The 27694-nt window shown below is 33.0% G+C and overlaps 1 protein-coding gene across 2 annotated transcripts; it reads left to right on the top strand.

The window, feature by feature from the left end:
* Positions 1-312: 312 nt before the first annotated feature.
* On the top strand, positions 313-4009 carry LOC123535222 (hepatocyte nuclear factor 3-beta-like). 2 transcript variants are annotated; one of them, XM_045317798.2, is made up of 2 exons: positions 313-328; positions 1826-4009. In XM_045317798.2, the coding sequence occupies exon 2, from the start codon at positions 1850-1852 to the stop codon at positions 3143-3145; it is 1296 nt and encodes a 431-aa protein (XP_045173733.1). In that variant the 5' UTR covers positions 313-328; positions 1826-1849; the 3' UTR covers positions 3146-4009. The 2 variants fall into 2 exon arrangements, with proteins under 2 accessions (XP_045173733.1, XP_045173727.1); XM_045317792.2 differs by lacking the exon at positions 313-328 and adding an exon at positions 1384-1486.
* The last annotated feature ends 23685 nt before the right edge of the window (positions 4010-27694 follow it).

The raw sequence follows: 27694 nt of genomic DNA, 5'->3' as shown, positions 1-27694 counted from the left end.
TGAAATCCTACCCGGCACATATTGTACTCCATCTTGTTTAACTGATGTATTTACAATACAGTGCCTGAATACACTATTGTTCTTTAGGAAACTCAAACAAATAAAACCATTTACAGCATAAGCGTCGGAGGACGTGAAATAAAGACTGGAGTAGCGGCGTTTTCAATGAAAACATTGATTTGCACTGCACTCGCAAAAGATGAAATCTCTGTTTTGTCTCTATATATCTCTTCTCATATATTGAATGGTTCTATAAAGTGTTTCATATTATTTTCTATGTATTGTACAGGAACTTGATTAAATAAGGTCGAAAAGCTGTGAAGATAAGGTATTTCTATTTTTTATTTAAGAGTAGATAAACGTGGGTTTTTAATTATTTTTGCTAATAGGGTTTATCGTAAATTCCGTCTAAGCGACTGACACTGTTTTCTCTATTTAGGATTTCTTGTTGAAAGAGTAATAGTACTTTTTAAAAATCCGAATGTAATTACATGACTTTATACGAAATGAAATATTTGATCATGTAAACTCAGAATTGAGAGAAAACCCACGATATGTTCTTTGTTTCGTTTCAGCATGAGGCTTCTGTTGGAAGGTGGCAGGGGTGGGGTGAAGTGGGGAATAGGTTTAAACAAACATGTATATATTTTCTCCTGTTAACATTTATCAAACGCGTTAATCCAAAAACGCTAATTGAAAATGCATTTCAAATTGAATGGGTGATGTATAAGTCTGTGTTCTGTACTTTTAGCACAGTCACCGGACAACAGTTTCCGAGTCCGAGGTTCGCATTGTATCTTGATATAAATTTTATCTGATAAACATAAAGTTGTACAACCATTTTATCTGACTTCATCGGATGGGGATGATAGTAACTATTATGTATAATATTTAAGAATAGATTATACTAGATATTTAAGTAATTTCAGACCACTGTTTTAATAGAGAATGAATCTATCAAACGTATATTGCTTACACATTATTTATGTTTTAAGGAAAAATGGGAAATATGTTTACAACTTGTGTATTTAGAGGTTCTGTGACATAGCAAGGTTTTTCTTACATCTTTAGTTGTTTCAATACGTTATTTTTAGCAATTTTACACAAAATGATGTTTAAAGCTTGCGGTTATACGAAGATTTATAGCAGTTTTACACAAAATGATGTTTAAAGCTTGCGGTTATACGGAGATTTATAACAATATCTTTCTGTTTGTATGAAAATTAAATTAATAGATCTATAAACGGTTTCCAGTTTCCAGTATTCAACTGTCCTCCGACCATTCCCGTTCCTGAAACAAGCAGACGTGCAATTAGTCACCGTGTAAATTTAGAAAATATATAATGAGATATACACCCACGACAAGTCAAAACCTGGGACACAGGACATTAGAACGTGTAAAATGCATATTAGTACATGTATTTCGCAATAAAAGTTTAAGTTCGAAAGAAACTATGTGATAGGCTGTTAAAATTTGGAATTGGCGGTAAGACTGTTTGCATTCAACTTTTTATTTTCATAGGAATCGTAAAAGCAGCAGAATTCGATAACAAACCCAAATACGGCATTGGTGAAGGCGTCAATAAGAGGCGGGACTATAATACGCGCGCACAATCAGCGCGCAGTCCATAACCGAGTGGGCGGGATTACTTTAATCTCACGTTGATTATACCTGTTTTCTTTTCTATCTTAGGTATATTTACCCAGAAACTTGGTTCAACATACTAGTCAAACTTTGTTCAGACAATCGTTTGTGTATCTTTGCGACAATTGAAGGACTTTAACTTGATTTGAGATCTTTGATTTGTGTTTATTTGTGTTGTAGTGCCTAACAGTAAAACTGGCATCGATGTACGACAAACAGCCGACGGGAGCGGAGTATCCGCCGGCGGGGGACTATTTGACGATGTTGTCAAAGTCTACATATGACCCTGTCAAAACAGCATATGATCCGACGGGGTATCCGATGGCTAGTGTAGCGAGCATGAACTCTATGGGAGGTATGAGTGGCATGGGATCGATCGGATCTATGGGCATGAACAATATGAACTATTCATCACAGGCTATCACGGGTATGGGAGCGCCGCATGGATACGGTATGAGCATGGCACCAACCGTCGGCATGCACACCGGAATGTATGGAAGTATGAACACTATGAACACAAATGGGCACATGAGTGGAATGACAAGCCCAGTGCCTATGAATGGAATGTCAGATCCCATCTCTCCAATGCGAATGGACTTAAACAGAGCCCAGGCTATCAACAGAGCACGTGAGAAGACATACCGCCGGAGTTATACGCACGCAAAGCCGCCATACTCGTACATTTCACTCATCACCATGGCTATTCAACAGTCACCAAATAAAATGTGTACGTTGAGTGAAGTATATCAATTCATAATGGACTTATTCCCGTTCTACCGACAAAATCAGCAACGCTGGCAGAATTCTATACGTCATAGTTTGTCGTTCAATGACTGTTTTGTGAAAGTTCCCCGAACGCCCGACAGACCGGGAAAAGGAAGTTACTGGACATTACATCCCGATTCTGGGAATATGTTTGAAAATGGTTGCTATCTAAGACGTCAGAAACGGTTTAAATGTTTAAAGAAGGAAGATCTACGATCAAAAAATGGTTTAGGGGAAGATAGTGGTGACGAAGGGCATTCTGGAGATGAAGGCGATAGTGTTTCACAACCAGGGTCTCCAGAGGACCATCACGCACAAAATCATCAACAACTTCAACAGCCGCCGCCACAACCACCCCCTCAACAACATCACATGGCGGGTCAACTCGAACCTATACCTAGCAAAACAGAACCAAACCCAGTTGGAACACCAACGTCTGGATCAACGCCGGGGCCGGACCTTCGGCAACTCCAACATCAACACCACGACGTGATGTCAATGGGACACGGATACCCAGGTGTGAATCCCGCGCACTCATTTAATCACCCATTCTCAATAAACAGTTTAATTACAGACAATGCGAAAATGGACAAACTTTATGAAATGCATGGGATGTATCCAGGTTATAATAATATGCATCCAATGAACATTCCGACGAAAGTTGAGGGGTCAGGGATGGCTCCCGACGGAGGATATTATAAAACCTATACTCCACACAGTACGGCGAGCCTGTGAAAGCTTAAAATTAACTCTTAGTTGATAGGCAAAAGTGACTTAAATGTGACACACACTTATAGCTGATACCAAAGATGTGTTTTTATCAGGAAATCATGTTATTGTGACCATGTAAGTCGTATTTTTACAGGTTTTACATATATGACCATTTCATCTTAAGATTATAAATTTGAAATTTCAATTTTCTGAAAGATAAGAGTACGCGGATTTTTAACATAAGTTGAATGCTTTAAGCTATATTGCGTCCTCTAGTAGGCCAATTTCAATACGAATCTGTTGTCATGAGCGGGTGAAATATATTTGAAACCTAAGATGTACTACTTTGTTAATGGATCGAATAAACCTGTGTTCATATTTCATCAAAGATTTTACAACGTTTCTCATAAGTTTCCAACTCACAAACAATTAGCCGAAACGCTAGTGAAGGACATTATGCTATGAATAGGACTATGGATTCATTATTTCGCCCCATTATTTATTCGTACTCAACACCACTTAGCTGTCATTTTTGACAAGTTTATTCCAATTTGTACATTTCTTTCTTCAATTTTTCAGTGTTTTTTTCCATGTTAATTTATTTTTAGAGTAGAGTTTTTGCTCAAGATTCTTTTAGAATTGATCAATTAGCGCGGATAATCATTTGTTTTTTTGTTATTTAAAGATAAAATTAATGTAACTCTAGAAATAAGTTACTTTAACATTTCTCTGGCGTTTAAGGCCATTTGCATCTGTTTTCTTTTGTCTTAGATGAAAATCTTTAGTGATTCTATAACTTTGCTTTATTTTATTTTCATACGACATTGTAAAAGATTTAACTGATCTGTCGGTTTATAGATATTAAATATTATAAATTATGAAATTTAACCATTTGTCTTTTCATTTTATTTACTTAACTAACTACCCTTATGTACCTATAATAGAATATTCTGACTTACTTGATGAAATCTTCTACTTACAGATACAGGGATAATGGAATTAATTAAAATAGGCTGCTAAAATTTCACAAGAACGTGTATGCATTTTTATCAAAGATTATGATATTGTTTTCTCAGTTGCATTTCTTTTCCTATTTCCCCACAAAATATATAATTTTCAAAATTGTTTGCGCCCAACAAATTTTATTTGACATTTCTTCATAATAATTTTAAATTAATAAATATTTTTTGCTTCAGAATTTAAATAGTTTCTGACCAAAACATTCACGAAAAAAATATTGTTCATAGCCTTCGAAACTTTGGTCTTAAATAGTATTTTAGTTGTTGTTTATTGTAATATTTTAGCAGCTTCTTTTTAAATAGTTCTACTCGTTCTGTGACACAAATATGGTAAACTCTATGTTTCAAGTTTCAAGTTTATTCATTTAGTCATGGCATATTACATGCATGAGACTATAACAGTATAACATAACAAATAAAACATCAGTGTGTAATGCATTCAGTTGGCTGCTATAAAGTACATAATTGGAATAAGTAATTTTACAATAGTTGCCAATACTTCTCAATGTTTCTTTGAACACAACATTTATATTTATTTCCTCCAGTGATGAAGAGTATATCATCAAATTTAAGGATTGAGATTCTTTGAGGAATGTAAATTTTACTGTATTTTAGAAGTAATAGCTTTCAGTATGTTTAAAAACAGAGTGCAAAAGCAAGGTCGAAACCCAGATTCAATCATAGTTCATTAATTGAATTGTTTATTTATATAAAATTTTAATCCACACAAACATAACACTCGCTTTTAGACAAACTTGCTCTCATGTTTAAGCGATCGGTGTCTCGGAATAAATGTCAAACTGTACTATTCAACAAAATGAATTTTGCAGCTATGAGATAATTCATTAATACATACATGTTTAAATTTAAAGTATAAAAATCCGTATTATCATTAAACACAAAATTGAAATAGGCCAGATAATATAAAGATATTTCAGTTGACGTTGGCATTTATTTCTCTGGCGGTTACACGAAATTTTAGTGAAAAACTAGAGTTATCTAAAACCCTAAAATCTCCAGAAAAAAATATGAATGAAATAAAATCAGCTCTTAGATAATCATGACAATTAAATCTTAATTTCAAAACAAGGCAAAGTTTTATATGCAGTCTAAGTATTATGCTAGCTGAAAATAACCCAGTCTAAAATCTGTCCAGATATCGCGTTGCTACGAGTCGGACACTAGGGTACTCGGAGCTTTAAGATAACAGGCAGATAAAATCATAGTAACCAACCAACGTTGGATTTTAGAGGTGACGGAAATCCCCATTTAGCCTATTTTGCCTTGGCCCCTATCAAGGGCTTAGGGAAGAGATGGCAATTTCATAATTACTAAAGTGTTATAATCCAGTTTCAGAGGGATTCCTGGGATTTGACGTTTTCCGTTATATTACTAGGCATCGGAAATCACTAAAATGTCAAAGATAATATATTTCTGAAATTTGACAATTTTCTTATTTTTTTCTCTCTTTAAAAATATCTCCTTTTGCGAAATATATGCGATTTCAGTACTGTATGATGGAATCCGAATAGGGATATCGAGATCCAGCCGTACAAGGTCTTGGAGGGAACCTTTTTGTATAATTTTGTGCGAAATATTCTCACATAAATGAAAGGCAATGAATAACAAAGTAAATGCATTTAATTTAAAAAAAAGATTGATTTTCTATGCAGTTTCATGCTTAAACACATATCAAAAACAACAATGTACATAATAGTTATTCAAAATAGATATTTTACTACGAAACAGCCTAATCTGCGATATGACGATACAAACTGAGAATGTCTTTATCCCAGAATTCAGGAATTTTAATGCACACCTACAAAATTTCATCAAAATCACCGACAAGTGATTAGTTATAAAACTATTTTGCATTTCCTTTGTGGCTCCTAGTTGCATTACAATTCTAAAACGTTGCTGTAAAAACATTGTATATCTGTCGGGCGCTATCATCCCTTTGCTAATTAATTTAGAAGGGTAATATAAGTGTCATTCCTGTATGGAGTGGTTATTATTATTGTACAATTAAACCAATATTTCCCTAAATGGGATTTTCCTAATCTTCACTGCAACAACAATTACAAAAATCGACAAAAATCTGGATAGAAGTGTAATGTTGTTACAAATCATTGTCGCTTTTCTAAATGGTATTGTAAACTGACAATCGCCGTTTACGATGATGATAAATACCCGTACAAATCTTTTGATTGTCTTAAACTAAACTTTTTACACTAGGATTAGGAGAAAATGGGATTTTGGTGCGTATCAAACATTTAGTTTTGATACTGTCTTTAATCCGATACATTTTTTTTTCCCGACGCGATTTTGTAATGACAGTGATTCTCACAGGTGCGAGTTCTCACGAGACAACTGTCAATATTTCTAAATATGAAGATTATTGTTTGTGCATCTTTTAAATGGTATAGATATCAAAGTTTACAAATATTCTATTTAAACAAAATAACAACATACACATACAATGGATCAATACATCATTTCAATTAATGTTTATAGTATTTTTTGTCGAAAATTTGAATTTGGTTAAAGTTATAGCATGCACTTTCTTATAAAATCTGGTCAAATTTGAAGAAAATATCTTAAACTTTGATATGCAACAGTACAGAAATTTGAAAATCATCAAAACTGTAAGAAAAAAGTTCCCATGAAGACCTCATTCATTTTGTTGAAAAGCGGAATTTGTGAAGAAGAAAGAACGATCGAAAATAACATAATTTGGTATAATAAATTTGCCGTCTTATTTCGGCTCGTATCCTAAATAATAGTTGAAGTATTATTTCAAAAACTGGGGTCTTTTCAATTCAGAAACTTGTGAATTTTCAATGGTTCAATAGTGGAACCAGTGTTGTAAGGTTTTTCGGTCACAATGAAACTATTCACTACTAGGTCCTCACAACAAAATTATTATATTTCATACACAAGATATTCACTGCGTCTACAGTATAATTCTTATTTCAATGCATATTGAATTTTCAAGACTCAAAGGAAATTTGAATGACCTTTGAAACCTTTTTTTCTTTAAATGATTCTCACCTCTACGCAAAAACTAATTACAGACGAAGTGTAAGCGCTATTTTCATATAAATTTTGAACTTTTCAGTAGCCGTCGTGTAAAAAAAACAGGAGCCTGCAATTAAGATTTAAAAGTTAGATCCAAAATGGAACAACTAAAAATGTTATTATATGGAAATAAATTATCCATTATGAAAATAGTGAAAATTAAAATGACTTTATTGAAACATAAATTAATGCGCGTGCACTTCTTTACATCAAAGTTATAGTAATTAAGTTTTTTTGCTAAATATAATCAAAAATTATCTTGTACGTATTATAAACCTTTGATCTTTTAGAATTGTTTTCTTGAATATGCAACAGTCAAGTCATTCCTAAAATCATTATGAGTAAGAAGCCATTGCTCTCAAGACAGAATTTAGATAGAAATAAAATATTTAAAAAAGAACACAGGACAAATGCCTATTCTAGCAATATTTTTTTAGCAAAAACTTAATACCTTCGGTGATCTCTTTCACAAAGTACACACATTATGTGTCATAGGAGTAATTCACTTTCACAATCAACTTTTCCTGACATGTCAGTTCCAGTGAAATAGTTTCATAGCATGTACAGTATAAAAACGCCAATAAGCGATTAAAAGAGTTGCAAGTGCCTTTCTTAAGAGAGCTATGAGACACGAATAAAATCAACACTATTAATATATATCATTTTCACAGCAACACCACTTTGAAACGAAAAACAAAATATGAGCCGCGCCATGAGAAAACCAACATAGTGGCTTTGCGACCAGCATGCATCCAGACCAGCCTGCGTATCCGCGCAGTCTGGCCAGGATCTATCCTGTTCGCTAACAGTTTCTTTAATTTCAAGAGGCTTTGCGCAGGCTGGTCTGGGTCCATGCTGGTCGCACACGCACTATGTTGGTTTTCTCATGGTGCGACTCATATATAGTTATAAAAATAAATAACTCATATCTACTGTATTTCAGTTTTGTTTGGAGGTGCATTCTACGAGTAAAGCAGTCTTTCTTAATTTATTCAATAAAATATAAACTAAGATAAGAAGCGTGTGTGATAGAAAGTCTGTGTTCACCCAAACGGATTTTTTTATCTGTAAAATATGAAGCATTTACAGGGTTCAAATAGGACGGAGACTGTATGGTATTAATCTTAAGGACGTTGCGTAACTAGTCCTATTTTTTTTTACTAGAAAAAAAACTTCCGACAGATGTACAATACAGTATTTTACAAAAATGAATAATTATTCTAAATGCAACGATTTAAGGAAAATATGATGAAATGACGTTCTGTTACACATGAAACTGTACTTCGCAGCATACTGATAAAATGATTAATTTAAAAGTTAATTCCGTTGTGGACAGAACAAAATCCAGTGGTTTCTTTCTATTTTCCGTATTATAAAATTCATATAATCTAAAAACAGTGGGTAAATACACTTAATTGCGTCAAATCCAATCAGTTTTCTTTATTTTCTGGCTTCAACAAAATTGATTTCACATTTCGCTATCGACACGGACAAAAATGAATTTCAACAATGGTCATGATTGGCCTAATGATGGGAAGATATAAATTTTACGAGACAGTGTCCCGTTGAGTATTAACTTCCCTCAAACATCCTAATGTAATCCTAACCATAAACTCACTAATCGCAGGAAAAAATAACGACTGGATATCACGTCACTGTTCACGAGCACATTGTCACGTAGAAAATGGACCTTTATGACAATTCTATGAAAACTCGCACTTTCATGTTGACGAAAATATAATAAATATCTATGTATGTTTCTTTTAGCCCGACGGCTTACAAACTAGAGCTTATATTATACGTAGATATATATACATTTTCCTGCTTCCAAATTCCGATCCTAAATCAAACTTTTAAGTTTCGATGTGCAAGAATGGTAAATGCTGGCCACACCATCACCGTGACAATGAACCCAAAACTGTAGTCCCAGTAGACAAACTTTGAATTCATATGTATATTTCAGAAATAAATGTAAAAAAAAAAACTATTCTTTTTATTATTGAAAATGGGTATACAATTAGACAAAGAGTTTAGCCCATATTAAGTTAATAACCGTAAGCAGGAAGCGTACCTTTAATTACACTCTGGGTCATAAATCATTTTTTCAAATAACTGTGTTTCCATTCCCGAAAAAGCAAATATTTTGAAATTTTAAACTAGGTCAATATTGTGTTGTATTTTCCTTCAATAGATATATAGGAATGGGGTAAACAATTTTATAGCTGTTAACATGTGTCTCAAACCTCTGTTTAATTTAATAGCAAATATAGATAGATAAATTTGTCAATTTAGGAAAGAGATTTTCGATTTTCACTCGCGAATGTATTTGCTTAAGCTTATCTTAAGCGTGTGTCTTTTGCAAACATCATTCAAAATGTGTAACTAAATAAGAGACAAAAAATGCATTTCCGAACATAAGTACAATTTAAACGGTCCACACTGCAAACATAGCTTTTACTATCTAACGCAATTAGAAAGAAAACGTCTAACGGTCTAGTCTGAATGAAGGTGGAAGAGAAGACAACATTTTAGAGCAAAGAGATTCACTTTCATGCGGAAAAAATATGTAGTATAATTATATAAAAGGCAGAAGGCAAAACAAAGGCATTTCTAAATGTCTTTTCAAGAGAAACACGTTCAACCTCAAAGCAACATACAGTTGAACCCACTGGCACCAGACCAGAATGAAAATGCCACTGTACATGTTATGCCATACCCCTAGTTAAACCATGGTTCTTATAGCTTACCAGGGGTAGGGTATAACATGTGCAGTGGCATTTTCTTTCTGGTCTGGTGCCAGTGGTTGAACCTACTGTAGTGTCCACATGTATTAAGCTGTCGCTAGCATTACGCTGCAAGTCAGTTTTCTTCCCAATTTGACATTTTATTCTTATTATATTTTATTCTTATTATCACTTCTCTTAAGCGACCATCTGTCTTTAGCAGCCATATTTTGTCACTCCCCTAAATGGCTGCATAATAAAGATTCTGACCGTTATCATTGTAGTGACATACGCACTGGTAACACCGCAAGTAATGATGCACTGTTCCGAATATCGGCATCGTATACAATATTTTCAACTCAGAGACAAGTAGGGAAAACTGAAAATAGAATCGATTGAAATGTCATTAATTTTTTTAGAATACAGTAAATATAATAGAGTTCCACAAAACTGAAACTTCAAGATAATAATGCTAGAAAAAACTACATGATTGTTATGTATTATTAAAATATGTAAAATATTTAAGTGCTTTGCAAAAATAGAAAAAGCAATTGTCCTGCACATAATTCCATACTGTGCAAATACCGCGTACAGAATTCCAAGGAGTGAATGAAATGTGCAGAATAAAACAACCTGAAAGTGATGGCGTCTTAGGTTTAGAATTAATTCTCTTATTTAAAATTTCCTTAAAATGACAGCTTTTATATGAACATATTTGGTCTTTTTACATACAGAAAACGGAAGAAAAATAGATAGAAATACGGCATGTTATATAGGAGCTTTTGACATTCGAAATATATAAAACAAAAATCAGTAAAGATATAAGATACAATTAAACTCTACTAAAAAATCAAATATGTATACATCTGGTGATTTTAAAAAACGTTATATCGATCTGCGGTCCATTTTATACACTTTTAGCATGTCGAAGAGCATCTCAATTCGGACTTTCAGTGCTTACAGTCGCACGGAAATCTTATAGCTCTTTCACTTGTTGAGATTTGAGCGTATTAGCCATTTGATTGAAAGCTTCTTTTCGCTAAAATGGCAGGTGCATGTAAAAGATGAAAAGAGTACGGAAATATGATGTCTCTTTCGGAGCTATTTTATCTATGATTTAATCCCATCTCCATTAAAAGACACAAATGCTTTTACATAAAGCTTATATGGTGAATGCCAAACAAACACACTCGGGAAAATAAATGTTATATTAGACAGTGATGTGTTGATATTGAGATTGTACATTTGTCATGTATTTAAGTCTAAATTCTATAGAAAGTGAAATATATATATCGGGATCGTGTATGTTGAACAGGCGAACAAATGATGTGGTGAAAAAAAGTAGGACCATAATTTTCTGAGACGTTGGATGGTTTGTTGCAAATGCATAACCCAGCTTTTAGTGTTTTGGCAAGTTGCAAATGTATAATCCGATTTTGGGGTTATTTTTTGGCTAGTTGAAAAATGCATAACCCGATATTTCAGACACACACTGTTTGGCTAGTTGCAATAGAAAACCATATTATTTTAAGATACTGTTCGCTAGTTTCAATACAAACCTCGAATTTTCAGAACTGGCTGTTTAGTTTGTTGCAGAATAGATCGCGATTAATTTATGTAGACATTCGCTAGTTGCAAGGCAAACCCCGAATTTTTAGACACTAGTTGGCTGATTGCAAACAGATCTCTGTTTTACAGATATAGGTTGGATACTTACAAGACAGACATGGAACCTGTTTGGTGAGTTCTCAATTTTTGAGACATAGCTTGCCTAGTTGCAATACACACCCTTTATTTATTTTTAGCTCGGCTGTGAAGAAAGATTATTAAAATTGTATATGAATGGCTCTCGAGAACATATCCTGGATTAAAAAAATCTGTAACTGGTGTCATATGAGGTTTTAAGACACGGATTTGGTAGCTACAATGGCCGTATTAACCTATTAAATAGATACGAAACCATTAAACATTTAAAAAGAAACAACTAACAGTTAATATTGTTGCAGTTTTCATTCTGTAACACCAACAAAATCTGCCATTACAGCAAAGTATAAATTTACACATTTAATTTTTTACTTAAACACTTTTCTCTCAACATTCTCTCTCAACGCGAAAACTAATCAGTTGCCTTTTAACCTCTGTAGACATTCTTTAATTTCAAAATCTAATCTGTTGCATTAAGATCGCTTTTCTGTTTCGAGCATCCGGTATGTCCGAAGAGTATTGACAAAAGGTGACAAAGTTATAATCCAAATTACGTGACAATCACACATTTGACAGTTTGTGCCGTATCTTTTGGGTTACGTGGTCAAGCCTTTTCTCTGATAACAAAAATGGACAAATTGAAATTAAATAAAACTCCAATAAAATGTTGGAGGAAGATTTGAAACTTTAAAAATGCAGTGACACTAAGCCTTTCCATTTAAATCAAAATGTCACATTTGTAACGTTAGTGTGTCTGCAAACAAACTTTTTGTCACTTTTCGTTTCTTAATGGACCCATTCGCGTAATAATCATCGATAGATATGGGTAAAGAATAGGGAAAACTTATTGTTACTTCTTTTCAATGTTTCGCACTATTAGAGTTCCATTGTTACCGACTTGTCCTTTTGATGGTTTCATTATTGTAGTATTGGTGAAGGGAAATGGTCCATTGTTGAAGAAGGCTGAACCTAAATGTGCTTCGATAGCTAAATAAACAATTCTTCTTTTCACACACTTGTTGTAAATTTGGACAATATTAATTGCTCTTAAGTGGGAAAAGTTGCAATTTTTCGACATAGGAAGTGAGATAATTTTGCCTAAAGAAAATGTCATTTTTATCAACGAGATTGGATTAAAAAATCCATGCATTGCCTAAAAGAAGCTGTTGGGTACTTCCTCTTTCAAGGAAGTTCCAATTTCTGGCAATTTCGAATGCAAAATTACATTTGCAGTTTTACATGAAAATCATTTTGTATTGATATAAAGTAATGGAGGAAATCAACTAGGTGTAATTTTAGTAAAATGCTAGCAGACGAAAATACAGGGTACTTTATGAATTTCTTTTTTTATAAAGCAAAAACAGATAAAGAAAGAAAGAAAGAAAGAAAGAGAAAAAACGCGACAGGCTGATTATTCACACAATCTATTAAAGTTCACCTTTTCTCACTTATATTTGTCCTATAGAGAAAAAGATGCAACACACTTGAACACAAACATTTCAAATACAAAGGCAATTCTTTCTTTGTTGCAGAAAATAAGAAAAGGACTTGGCGGCGACGCCTTAATTCAGACCTTTTGGACTATTTCTATTTTTATAAATAACAGTCTATTGAAAAGTCCCAGATATCAATGCAGAATAGACCCATAGAAATCGCAAGTCGATAATATGTTGATAATTTTATTCCCATATTCAAAGAAATTCTATAAGCATTGAAAATGATCGAGTCTCGACTGCTTTGCCCAATATATATGGCAATACCGCATATCTATTTTTCAATGATAACGTCGTTCGGAAACCTAATGGACGCGGAGTATTGATTTGATACAGGCTTTATGATATCGCCGAGCTAGGTAGTTTGTCACATGAAATTTATAAATTGCAATGAAATAAGGTATGTAATAAATAAGACCCATATATCTTTACTATTTCTACTTAATCAGGGGGCATATTGAAGGGTTTATTTTGGGGATTGTTCCATGAATCATAGGGTGCGGTATTTGGTGACAACTTAATCTTTTTTCCAAAGGACTATCAGAACACGAGGACCGGTTTTGATTGCGATGTGAAGAGGCCTCGAAGGATTTCAAAGAGTGCCACTTGTTGAATATGAAGACGCATTATGATAAGCTAAAAGACAAAGAGGGCCTTGCACTATCATGCCATAGTTACTAGAGGCTTTCAGAGACAGTAATCTTCCTCAGCTAGCTAATTACCCCTGTAAAACACTAAATATTGTATTTCCTCCATTAAAATATAGAAAATTTATAGCAACTCAAATAAAACTCAAATTAATTAAATGGTTAAAACGGTTGGGTAAAGAAAGGTTAAAAAGTACCTTTCATGAAATAACTAGTTCCGTAATGCATATAGAGAGAAACATGATGTACTCTGGTAAAACACACAACTGAAGCATTATTGCAAAACGATTCTAGACAGTTTTTCCTTGCCCTACTTTCAAACAAAGAAGTATAGGATACTTTCAACTTGGACTGTTGTCTGGTGACGTAGAACGTTTAGTTGAGTCGGAAAATAAGCGAGGTTTCCAATTAAATCTGCTGATACATACTCTGTTTGTTCTACATTAAATTCCAGGTACTAGAGGCCATAGATCGATCCGTGTAACAATGTGTATCTTGCACCATTTTGAACAAACGGTTTGCAGCCATAGACCGCACCAAAGCACTATTAAAAGTTCCAAAGCAGACCCGTCTCTCAATGTATAAATACACTAAATAGCCAAATTAAATCCCAAAATGGTAGTCATAACTGCGGATTCAAACGATTCTTAGTTTTAATTTTCTTTCATTTGAAAATTGTTGCTGAATTACAAGGCAGGTTTGGAAGGATCATAACCTAAATTTACACTAGGCAATTGGATCACAGAATTATGATTTGGGGTCTCAAGTTTTGCTTTTTTGTGCCACTATGCTCTTCTACTCCTTTTCTTTGTTTTTTATAATTGTGGGCTGCCACTATTTATCACATGTAGAATAAAGCAGTCTGAATTTCATTTTAGGCACTGACTATTTAGTGCATTTATGCGTAAAAGTGAATTATTCCTTCTGGGTTGCTATAAATGTATGTTTGGGCATGTTTTGGAGTTATTTGTGTGTCCTTTGTTCTTACAAGTGACATCAACATCCCCATCAAGATAAATAACACATATTTACGACACAATAACTTTATTTCTACATGCAAAGATTTGGAAACAATAAAATTTTGAAGTCGCCATTTCTTTTGATAATCTTCTCACCTTCTATATTGAAGAGTATTTAAGAGCAGGTAAATGAGTTCACAATAGACCATAACGGATTTATTACTTGGGCAGATTTTGATTACTGTTTTACGACCAAGATTATGCAGTTATAAACATACCCAAGTTCTGAGAAGAAGTGCTTGCCAGTCGATATTATGACTTTGTGAGTGCTCTGTCAACAAATAGTTTAGTTCCCATAAGTTGCATGGCAGCCGGTTATAGCTCGGTTAATCGGACAATAAAAATGTGGGCGGGAAAATAAAAATTCAGACGTCTTTTAACTGATTTTATGATTGAAATGTCATTGCAATAACTGGACAAATATGACTAACTGCATCTGTCTGATTTTCATTTCATTTGTATGTTGCCTTCATTTAATGTGTATTGCCAATATGTGTAATGTCCAGTACAAATGTGTGTAAATGTAAAACACTTATAAATATCAAATGTCAGTGTACATCGCAGCTTTAGCATTTATGACTTGTGTCCATTATTTCGAATTAAAGTATTTTGCCACCCGACGAAGTGCTGTAGTGAACAACACACATTCTACCAGTATTAACACCTAAACAGGTACAAACACAAGAACAACTATAAAAAAAATATGGATAAAATACTTACTACCGGCTACAATGAAGCAAAGCTTGCACTCAGATCATTATTATCTAAGAGATATTTTACCGTAAACATGAAGCGCATACCTAATAATCTGAATTAAACTGGTTTGTAATGCTGGTATATCTCACAAAAAGCCTCTTCTAGGTAACGCCGGAATGGCGGAATATAAATTAGGGAACGTCGCAGAAGACAATCCAGCGTTGGCGGGAAATGGACTTCCGCTACATTATGGATGATTATGGGCTGACCTAAATTTTCAAAGTTTTGTTAAAAACGCACAATTTAATAGACAAACGAGTTAATGTACATCCAACGTAATAGGTGAACCAAACTGATAAAGATTTTTTTTTTATTTATGAACATTGCTTGCTGTTTTACACTTATTGAATTCAATAAAAATGATAGATAAAGAAATATTGTCATAGAACACTTTACGCATTTCTTTGTAAGCCATCTGAACTCTGTCGTTAGGCTTGTTTTGTTGTTGTTTGCGTGGGGTTTTTGTTTGCTGGATCACACCAAAACAACGCAATTTTTCTATATTCTGGCGATGTCAAGGTCATGATTCTATTTTTAGAAATAATGTTTCTAAGACTGTATAATTATACTTCATAAATCATAATCAAGCCCCATATTCTCTTGGCAACATTAAATGACATATTTGTACTTGATTTTATAAGGGAATGCTGCCCCTATTTGTAGCATTTGAGGCTTCGTCTGGTTTAGCCAACACCATCGCGAACTGTGCAAAACAACTTGATACAGCAGGTGCGCATAGCGGAGATGACTGATACATCCGTCGTAACAGATTTGCCATTGTAGACATCACCCAAACCCGACTCCAAGTGACTCACAAAGCATCTGTTTAGTCATCTAAATATCTAAGTTGCAAGAATATGTATAGGCTACCTGGGCATTATGTCGAAAGCCACTTAGAGGAGCGCTGAAAATTTTGCAATTGGTAGCCATTTAACACTATTTTGTATCATTGACAACACCAATGGCTGCAAGCAAAGCTCTACTGGTACCATTGGTCATGCCAATGATAAAAGACTATTATACCATAAAACGTTGCCATTAATGTTGTTGTTATTAAAATCAAACTGTTACTGTTATTTTCATGCATTATCTAAAAAATGAGTTTGTTACACTGAAACTGAGTTTCTTACAAAGTCACACAAAATCGGAAAATAGCATAATATTCTTTTCAAAGCCCGACTGTGTATCTTGAAACAAAATCAGTGTGTACAAATATAAACACAAGTTGTGTTTACAGAATGATTGTGTATAAACAGACGTTCTATGCAAACATTTGCATGTTCAAATAAGATGGTCTCAATTCAAATAACTTTATCAGAGAAATTTTAGTGTCAATCAAATATTACAGGCTTTTCATATTAAACTTTGCATTTGTCTGTGTGAGACATGGATATTTAACACGAGAAATTACTCATATATACCTACATGTGTAACATATATAATTACGGATGTTTACTGTGTTCTAAAAGATGAGTTTTTTGAAATGTATGCCAGCTGTGTATTGGAATAACTTGTCTGTTTGAAATTTGGAGTTAAATTCAGTTGTTTAATTGTGAATAAAAACATTGTATAATATATCAAAGTTATATAAGTTATTTTTCAAATATATTTGGAAAATGATCTGCTTGGTTTAAGTATCTTCATGGTTATAACATGTGTGTGTTATTAATAAATTTAGCTATTCCATAACACACTTTGTTGTTTTACAACATAAATGAAACAACATTTACTAGTACAATATTGTCGTGTCGCCCGTTTGTATGTAGATGTTAGACCTATTTTTTCCAATAATTCATAACTGTCCTAAATACAACGGAATTGATTAATTAAAATTGAAAAAAAAGATAGGTCGACATTTTGCCCTTTGTGCCGCCGTCACGTGATTTTTGTAAGGAGCAGTTTGCACACAGACACCGGCACGTGCGGAACAATATGGCGGACAAAACAAACTGTCAGAATACATGTAATCAATTAGTACAGCAACTGTTTCGTTTCAAATATCAACAAACACATTGTTCAAGAGACGTTCGGGTATTTGGTCATCTGATGTTAACGAGTATTTCAGCCATCTCCTTGATTTGTAGCAATACAAACTAACAGTTGTTAAACAGGCGCACCGTTTCTAAAAATATTATGAAACTGGTCAGCGACACAACATACAAATTAAAGTACAAACGTACTGTACAGTCAATCAATAACGACTAAGGTGTATTGCATTTACAAAATACAACGTTCTTTCCGGCTTTTAACAGCTATTTTTGAATATCCGAAACTAGATAAAGAGTACGTCAGAATTTTTCGATTTTGTCTTCCGTTTTTGAACTTTACCTGTACATTTCAGCCGTATTTTGCCTGTTGTCATGTGAACGTTTCATAAAATCACGAGGCTTTTAGATAATCATAGGAAGTGGACCATTAATAAACGTTCAATATAGTGAGATATGCATGACACAAACTGATAACACATCAATCCGTAACCCAGGTGGGCAATTCACTGCAATGTCATTTTTGTCATTTGCGATTCAATGTTTGTTCATCCTGATGGTTGGGGTACATTTACAAAAAATGCTAACTGTGAGCACACCGTTGTGAGCAATGATTATTTGCATCCAAAATTAATTTTAATGTTCTGAAAATTAAACAGCAGAAAACCCCGCTCAGATGCCCAAGTGGCAGACAATTTGTCAATATATCACAGAGGCAATACATCTTCTGGTACAGGAGAGGTTTTTAACGAAGACTCGTTTTATTATTAAAATGGTTATACGTACCAAAAGTGAAAACAGATGTAGACAACTACCGAAAATAATATATGTTGCTTATATGAGCATGTAGAGCAAACTCAGACACAACTCGACGTGTCGTGGGATTGTTTCAGACCCCAGAGCGGAGAGTTCACCTTGAGAATTTAAAACATCCTTAAGAGCAGTCATAAACCGCCCTTATCAGTTTCCGTGTGTCAGCGCGATTATAAATCTGAGGGACATCAAAAGTTGCGCTGTTTTATCTCTAGTACTCTCTACCGATTTGAAATATTTCCCAATAAAATTTTATTGGAGATTAGAAATTATCATCCCGTAATTTACGGTAAAACCCGTAAACCAGGTGTCAAGCTTCTAGTACCGTAAACCAGTCTTAGGTCTGCATTTGCGTCACATCATGGCGACAATAAAGTTCGGAACGTCACGTACCCAATGTCCGTTATTGGTAATCATGACGCCATATTGAATAACCTCTAATCGCCGTCCTTATAACAGATCAAACATCAGACAAAGATGTGCTATTTGGATTTAAAGATGAAAGGATTGTATTTAGAGGGGTTCAAACCAAAATACTTAACACAGTGTTATCGTTTTAGTGCATATGGACAAAAAATGCATATTAACTCGAATGCGTGAATTCTCTTTCAAAAATACTTTACTTGGGTACCTTTACACTACTTTAGTGACATATTCTAGCATGCACGTGTATTTGGATTATATACAGCAGAAAGATTTCGCATTGGTATAACGTGCAAGCACTTTCAAAAGAAATCTGTTTTTTCCTGAAAGAAAAAGCAATCATGTCTCCCATACTGAAAAGCGACCGGCCTGAAATATTACACAATTACAATCAAACAATTAATTATATTATCCTGTTTTACTGTTAAACCATTGATTTTCATTTCACATTTGTATAGTTTATTGCCACGGTTATTACTGAATGATCCGGGAAACAAACAACTTAGAGCACCGTATCTTGGTCGATCTGTAGGGATAATCAATGAGTCAACTGTCGATAAAAGGAAACGTCGCGGTGTAAACTATTTCCGGGCAGGTGTAAACGACAATTTCTCCCAAATCATCATCATCGTTATCATCCACATCTCATTTGTCAGCCTCCGAGAGATCTGTTTCAGTACTGGAAGCATCAGCGACATCTCTTTGAAAACTGATATGCTTGTATATAAGAAATTAATGGATTTAAAACATTTAGTCTTATCTTTATCATGACCACCGAATGAAACATTACAATTGTCTGACTGGGTCTCTTTAGCACAATGGTAAATCAAATTAATTTCTAATCATTTAATGTGTTTGTCTGTTTGTGTAGATTTTACAACGGATGTTTTTTTCCGTTTCCAGTTACGACAGAATGGTTGATTTCTACATTTTTTAAAAGAACAGTTAATTACACGATGTGTTAATTAGGTGGAAAATGACAGTTAAAATTGTGTGTATCATATGAGAAAGATTTCTGTCCGTGCAGGTGATCCTACTACAGCCAAAATCTAGCGGTTTCCATTGGAACAAAGTGACTGTAATTTAAATGAATAAAAACATCTATTTGGACAGTGAAAGATCTGTTTTTAACATGAAATTTAAGCCTTATTGAACTAAAAGACATTTTTATTTTTTTCTTAAGTACAAAATCACTTGCACTAAATAGATAGTTCCACTATATTTGTACCTGACAAGTGTCTGAAAAATACCTACCTGAGGCAAGAGTTATTGCTCTTTGCACAGATTTTACAAATATCTTAGAAGTTAATCTATTAATGTAAATGAAACTTTCGCAAAGTACAAATCTGAAAGATATTTTTTGTCGACTTGTATGATTAAAAACCCAGTTTCTATTTCTATGTCATTTTTTTTCTCACGTACTATGGCTTGTTAATATGAAAGTGCACTTAATATGTTTTACAATTTCTCATTTTGGGCGTTAACAAAATTACATCATACTATATTCACAATCCGGTCATAAAATCATTTCATGTCTTTTCGAGTAACACTCTTATGTCGGTTTTCAATTTTATTAGTTAAATATTAAACTTTTAACATTGTTTCGAGCCTTAAGATTTAAAAGTTTTAGCTTTAAATGAATTTCAATATACATGTATAAAGTTTTAAATCTTGAAGTACTCAAACTGTTGGGGTTCGTTATGATAACACACGGCAAATTGCCCACAAACTAATCTTAGGATATCTTGACAAATTAGCACACCCGTTTATCGTCGTTCATATATACAAGAGTACATGTACAAATTTGTAGAATTATCAGTGATAGCGTAACCCTGCATCTATAAGATATACTTCAGCATTACTAAGTTTTCCCCAGTGTATAATTGAGTTAGATATGTAAGAAGCCTAGAATTTTATAAGAACGATTTTAATGAAATGAAGTTTGCGGATTTTTAAACCAAAAAAAAAAAAACAAATAAATAAAAAATGGGGGAAATACATTCGTTGATATCTGGCTGGAGATATACTTTTTCCTTAAAGTTATAATATGCGCAAAATTTCATATTTGAAAATATTAACAATTAATAAAACATTAAGTAAATAGGTGTCTGTGTGTATAAACAATACAGAATGTAGGTTTCAAATGCGAGTAATTAGGTACCTATATTCTTTAGCCAAATTAAATATATTTGATGAGGATCCAAGTGTATATTTTAATCACATATTTAAAAGAAAGATGAACACAGTATATCTTTAAACATTTACACACAAGGGGAAGCTATTTTTGTAATTGTTTCATAAGCGTGACCAAAACCTTAGTACCAGCAGTGTCAATGAAAACATTATATGAAGAAAACACATATATCCATATCTTAGTTTTGTCAACCTTTTAAGCAAATATATATAAAAAAATACTGCAAGCTACCCATATCATATGAAATAATGTGGTTCTGTCTAAGCAGAAAAAAAGAAGACCCAATTTTGTTAATCTTTTTTCAAATATTTTAATACAATGTACTATTGTTTTTAACTTAAAATATTGCCAATTTAGTATTATATGTTACAAAGAAACTTTTAATTCTATCATTTGAATATTAAAACGATACATTGAAGGGGAAATCACTTGTTGTCTTCTTCCTTGCAGCGAGAAAAAACTTGAGAAAAAATAATCTACGATTACCATGTATGTTTAAAGCTTAAAAAATAACAAAACGGTATAATGCTTTGTTCATTAACTTAACTCTGCTTGTACAAATAAGTTCTAAACTTTAAAGTATATGCCAAACTGTTCTCTTAGATAACATTGCACTTTTATACTCGTCTGTCAACATGAAATCATATGTTATATATGCCTGGAGTGGTCCTTGAGAATGTCCTCTGATATAAAAGACATATCTTAAACCGTTTTTAGTTTAACATTAAGCCGAGTTTATTGAACTTCATGTAAAATGAAAAAAAAAAGTTGCTAGTGAAGGTCATTCATATTATGCAAGGAATAAATTGAAGTTGGTTTTATCTCTGGTCTGTTGAGCCTGTCCTCCCCAACCCACCATAACTGGAGACTTAATTTGAAAGGTTTTGTTGCTGCAGCTTGTAATCCTGCAAAATGTAACGTAGTTAATGTTGTTTCTTTGCAATACTTATTCAAACAAAACATTGAATACAGAAATACATGTTCTTGACTTTATGTTGCAAAGAAGTACTGACTAATTATACTTAATGAAGTACAGATCTTTGAACATTACAAAATCTTGCGTAATTTGGTAGAAGTGTGGTTAATGTTGTTTCTTTGCAATACTTATTCAAACAAAACATTGAATACAGAAATACATGTTCTTGACTTTATGTTGCAAAAAAGTACTTACTAATTATACTAAATGAAGTACAGATCTTTGAACATTACAAAATCTTGCGTAATTTGGTAGAAGTGTAGTTAATGTTGTTTCTTTGCAATACTTATTCAAACAAAACACTGAATACAGAAATACATGTTCTTGACTTTATGTTGCAAAAAAGTACTTACTAATTATACTAAATGAAGTACAGATCTTTGAACATTATAAAATCTTGCGTAATTTGGTAGAAGTGTAGTTAATGTTGTTTTTTGCAATACTTATTCAAACAAAACTTTGAATACAGAAATACATGTTCTTGACTTTATGTTGCAAAAAAACTTACTAATTATACTAAACGAAGTCAGATCTTTGAACATTACAAATCTTGCGTAATTTGGTAGAATGTATAGTTTTTTACTTCAATACTTTCAACAAAATAAATAAGAAATATATTTTTACAAACCTTATTTAAAATAGTTTACTATTAAGTAAATCGAGGTAAACATCGACTTTGAACGAATCTTGCGTAATTTGGTAGAAGTGTAGTTAATGTTGTTTTTTGCAATACTTATTCAAACAAAACTTTGAATACAGAAATACATGTTCTTGACTTTATGTTGCAAAGAAACACTTACTTATTATACTAAACGAAGTGCAGATCTTTGAACATTACGAAATCTTGCGTAATTTGGTAGAAGTATAGTTTTTTACCTGTACTTTCACCGAAAATAAAATTGTGCAAATATATTCTAACCAACCTTATTTAAAACTAGTTTCAGTTAAGTAAATCGAGGTAAACATTTCCGCTTGGAACGACTATAGCCGGCGTCCCCTTCGAAACCTAACGAGTGAGTGATCACGTACAGGAGGTTCAACTGCACTAAATATTATTCCCTGTGTATTCTGTATAAAATGGACAATGTTCACTGGGCTGTTACACATAGATAGACCCATTTCCAAGCACAAATCCTTACCTCATTTTGAAGAATTATCCTAAGACTGACAAAAATAAAGAGAAAAGTATCATATCATCATTTTCTAAAAGAAATTTTTCTTGTCACAGTTGATTAACGCAAAATCACATCAGAATTACACGATAGTAACCTGCTATTATTACTCGTACTAAACTTTGAGTTTTACTTCGCCAAATACAACGTTCTCTCTCATTTTTACCACCAGAATGTCAAGCATACATCCCGATTACATTTAAACAAAAACTAGACTTCATTTATACCCCTTTGGCCACCTCAAAGTGAAAAATTTGTGTTCAATGACCTGTCCTCCCATACGTGACAGACCTTGACTTGAGATAACCACAGACTATTATCAAAGAGGTATATGTTAAAGAAATAGTTTTGTTCAGATTTCATAGTGGAATTTGTTCTCACATTTTGGTACGAAAAAAAATATGGTAGAAACTGGAAGAAAAAAGAGATAAGAGACTGTATTAGGAGACGTAGAACTAAGTGACAGTATGAGTAGTAATACCAGGTCAGAGGAGAGTAATTTTGATATGATTCTATAGAGGAAAACCCTCTCTGAAATGATATATGACACTTACTTTCCTCTTCATTTTATGTCAGTTTTAAGATAGTTTTTCAAAATGAGGTAAAGATTGTTCTAAAATATCTTAGGCTTAAAGAGTTTCCTGGGTAGGAGTTCCAGTAACTGCGGACAATTTCCCTCAGATTGTTCAAGGACATTTAAAAACACATGCTAGATTGAATTATTTAAAAATGCTTGTTGTATCTTGAGGAAAGTACTCTGTATCAGTTACTTGACTATTCTTTTATTTAAAATTCTACCTTTTGTATTCTCCATGACTCCATTCGTCATTTATAAATGTGAATGTCGTTTCAAAAACTGATCGGCAAACTGCGATTGAGAAACGTGTTTCGACCCTCAGAAAATTGCAATTGAATGGTTGTTTAATTTGCTGACAGACGGTTAAGGGACCCTGTTGTTGTGGGACCCTTTCTGCTGCTTGTATGCCCTTTCTTTAGTTAATTCACAAAATATTTGCTCTGTCACGCACGTGGTTCAGCCCCTGTTTTGACGGGATCGTTTGAAGTGCCCAGTGATATGGGATTCCATGGTCTTTGACGGACGACGTACTATTCTATCATGCAGTTTCCCGTCAGTGAGACACTTTTAAAAAGAGATTATTGTCTTTCTTCCAAAATATGTCATAAAGAATATTCATGTTTTGTTTTAAGTACCTTATTTAGATACAACAAACATTCATACAAAAATTTTGATAAATGGCATTCAAAAATAAAAGAATTATAAAAGAGGAAATATATAAGAATGTATTTATTATTGTGTTTTTCTTAATTTTTTTATTCTTTTTGTTCTGCAATATAGCATTTTAAAACTGGTCATTTCTATGCAAAAATAAATGACATGCTGGTGACTAAAAATGCTTTCCTTTTTATAATGTTACTACATGTAGTGTTTTGGATTAGGCCTTTAAAAGTATGTCGTGGCCCTGCGTTTAAACGTTTGTTTGTTTGTTTGTTTTCTGTTTAGTTGTTGTTTCTTTTTTTTTTTGTTTTTTAATATTTTGTACCATGCATATCAATACTTCAAAATGAACAATTTATATTTCTGAACTACGTATTTAAAGCAGAAATGTTGCTGAACAAAAACATGACAAAATACTAGTAATATGAAAACTGAGCAACCATACACTGCTGCACAAATGTTGAAGTTCGCCGATATAAAAAGTGCGCATGGTCTTTAACTGCATGAAATTCTCGCGCTATAGGCGGGATTCGGATATATTAGATAAACTCCTATATGTTTTCGAACGATGTACAGAAAGAGAAATGATGACAAAATCTAAATTTTAAAAGTCTAAAAAGAATGGACAACAGAACTGATACTACTAAACTAAGATGGTAATAAAATAGGAGTTTATAACCGCAATATATTTACTGTCTCCAAAATAGTTCAAATCAAAGGATAAGAAAAAGCCACAAATCACAAAATGCGACCTCTTGAGAGATTTTCGACTCTAAATTCAAGATTTATACTGTTTATATCCACTTGTGCTCAAATAAACTATTTCGAATTAAAAAGTAGGAAAATAAAAATTGAAATTGAAACAAAGATACAATTATTCTGGTGTCTTTTTCCCTTCTTTAGTCCAGAAATCTCCTCTTTGACTAGAATATTAAAGCCAAGATTTATTTGGTCTTTTATTACTATCTATGAAAACACAGGCTTGAAACGCAAATTGCACTACAAAATAGACTACAATAAACAAATTCTACAAGATATTATATTTGTGTGATTTTTGTTCATGAAAAGGGCTAAGGCTTAGCTGTTTTACATTTCTTGTCAAAGATAATAATATTAGTATTATAACATCATACATGTATTTGAGAAAAAGCTATCAGTTTCTGGTATTGGATAATCACAAATTATTTAGTATTGAAAGTATAAAAAAAACAAGTTATCAACACCTTTAATACATGACCCCTTATATAAATCGACGGTCTATAGTCTGTGCTATTGACCAGTCTACAGTTCAACATGAGTCTGCTGTGCTTAGAAGAAATACATGAAATCTTAAAATATCTTGTAATAAAACTCTTATTGAATGGATAACCGCTTAATAGTCAAAACTATTAGTCGTTGGTCCTGTGGACCTCGGATAAATAGTCTTTTCTATTGACTAGCAAGCCAATCAATAAGTGTATAATATTAGTATTAATTAAATACAAGTAAATTCGATATTTTCAGTTATATAATAATTCAAAATTTGCAAAATATTGATATTTATAGATCAAAACATCTTGTTCAAAACTATCAGAATTTTCATTTCCTTTTTACTCTTTCGTTTACTTTTTCGTTAATTAAAAAAAACTATTTTTCATGGGTTTGTTTCGACAGAAAATTGTCATTAATAATAACTCGCGGAGATGCCAACGGCTGATGTAATGATATCGCTGGAAATATTGATATATATTACCGTCGGGTTTTCTAGTTAATAAGCTATCATTATCATTTCACGTTTGCTTCATTTTTCGAAACCAGTCTGATCCAATCAATGCTCTATGCTTTATTGCTTCAGATCCCAACCTTACAGATATGCAAATAATATGCAAATACGGTAAATCATGATTAAACGTGCAACTACGGCCATCGGATTTTTTTCTGCGGATCAATTTATTCCATGAAAATTATATTCATAAACATTGCTTTTGAAGTTTTATTCGATTTTTCTCCCCCCTTTAATAACAATAAAGGATCAGATCAAAGGGTTGTCGTACATTGTGCTAAGTACCTGACGGACAATAATTATTATGTTGGCTGAGAGAACAGACGAATTACGTTCCAACAGCACAATGTATCAGTTATATTTTTTTTCAAGAGGAACTTACAAATTGACGTCACCTTTTGTAAAATGTAAATTCTGAATTTACGTTCACCGTTGATTCCTACAGAGTTGTTACAAAAATAAATAGATATTTATGAATCCTTTTGAAAATATCCACAATAAGATGAGTTTTTTTGTCCGATAATTTTTTATGTCAATATGATAAACAATAGCAGAGATAGGGGTGAACCCGGACTCCTATTGCCTACTTGAATACAGATGTTACCAATACGAACAAGGCAGTAACGTAGTCCTCATTGCTCTTTTGTCAACCCGTTTACGTTTCAAAAAGTATAATATGAACATGTACTTTCTACGGGCGACTACTAGAAATCATTGCAAGTAAAAAAAAGCTTTAAATTTATAAATTTCGCGAAATACGCTTGGAGTAGATACCTTGTGCGTCTGTAAATTACTTGTGCGCGTAGGAATTATTTCCCAGTATGCAGTTGGAGGAATTGCAGAATCTTGCTTCCCAAATAAATTTGCCATATTTGAAGTTGTTTTCTCTGAAAGACAGCTGTTTCTCTAACTAAACGAAGTCACTTCCCTCATGAAAGATGAAATTCTGTAATTCCTAGACTGGAGAAATAGCTTTATATCCACCGTTATATATGTAAACACAAAGTTCAAATGCAATGACCCCGTGCAAACACGTGCATCAAAGAAAAAAATAATTATAATCATCGAATTAATTAATAAAGAGCTGTATTCCTTGTTTTATATTTGTCCTTTCACCTTAAGTTGTAATTATTTATCAGGTTACAAAATTTGTTTACAAACAGGCCAAAAGTTACAGTATTATCCAAACAGATCATAAAGCACTGAAGCATATTTATCAAAACGTTGTTTCAATATTTACCTTCACCCCACTAAAACCATAGTATCACACGTTACGTGGCCACTTATAAACTATTTCATTGAGAGAATTTCCATCTTACGTAAATATTTAGAGGTTTTTATAGGCCTTACCAGCTCAAATGAAATCAAAGATTCAATATTTGCAATAATAACAGTGAGCTTCGCTATCATTCTATGAGTACATCTAGATACACTTGTACTGTCTGTTTCTATTTGTACGTCTGTTGAACATTGTTTATATATTGATAATATCATATGTAGCTTGTGTAAATTGTCAAATACAACTTCACGCCTGGTGTAAAGTTATTAATAAATCTTTAAGTTGTGTTGACA

The sequence above is a fragment of the Mercenaria mercenaria genome, chromosome 1 (assembly GCF_021730395.1).
Source record: "Mercenaria mercenaria strain notata chromosome 1, MADL_Memer_1, whole genome shotgun sequence".
Lineage (NCBI taxonomy): Eukaryota > Metazoa > Mollusca > Bivalvia > Venerida > Veneridae > Mercenaria > Mercenaria mercenaria.
Note: the sequence above shows the minus strand (reverse complement) of the source record. Positions and strands in the feature narration are given on the sequence as shown.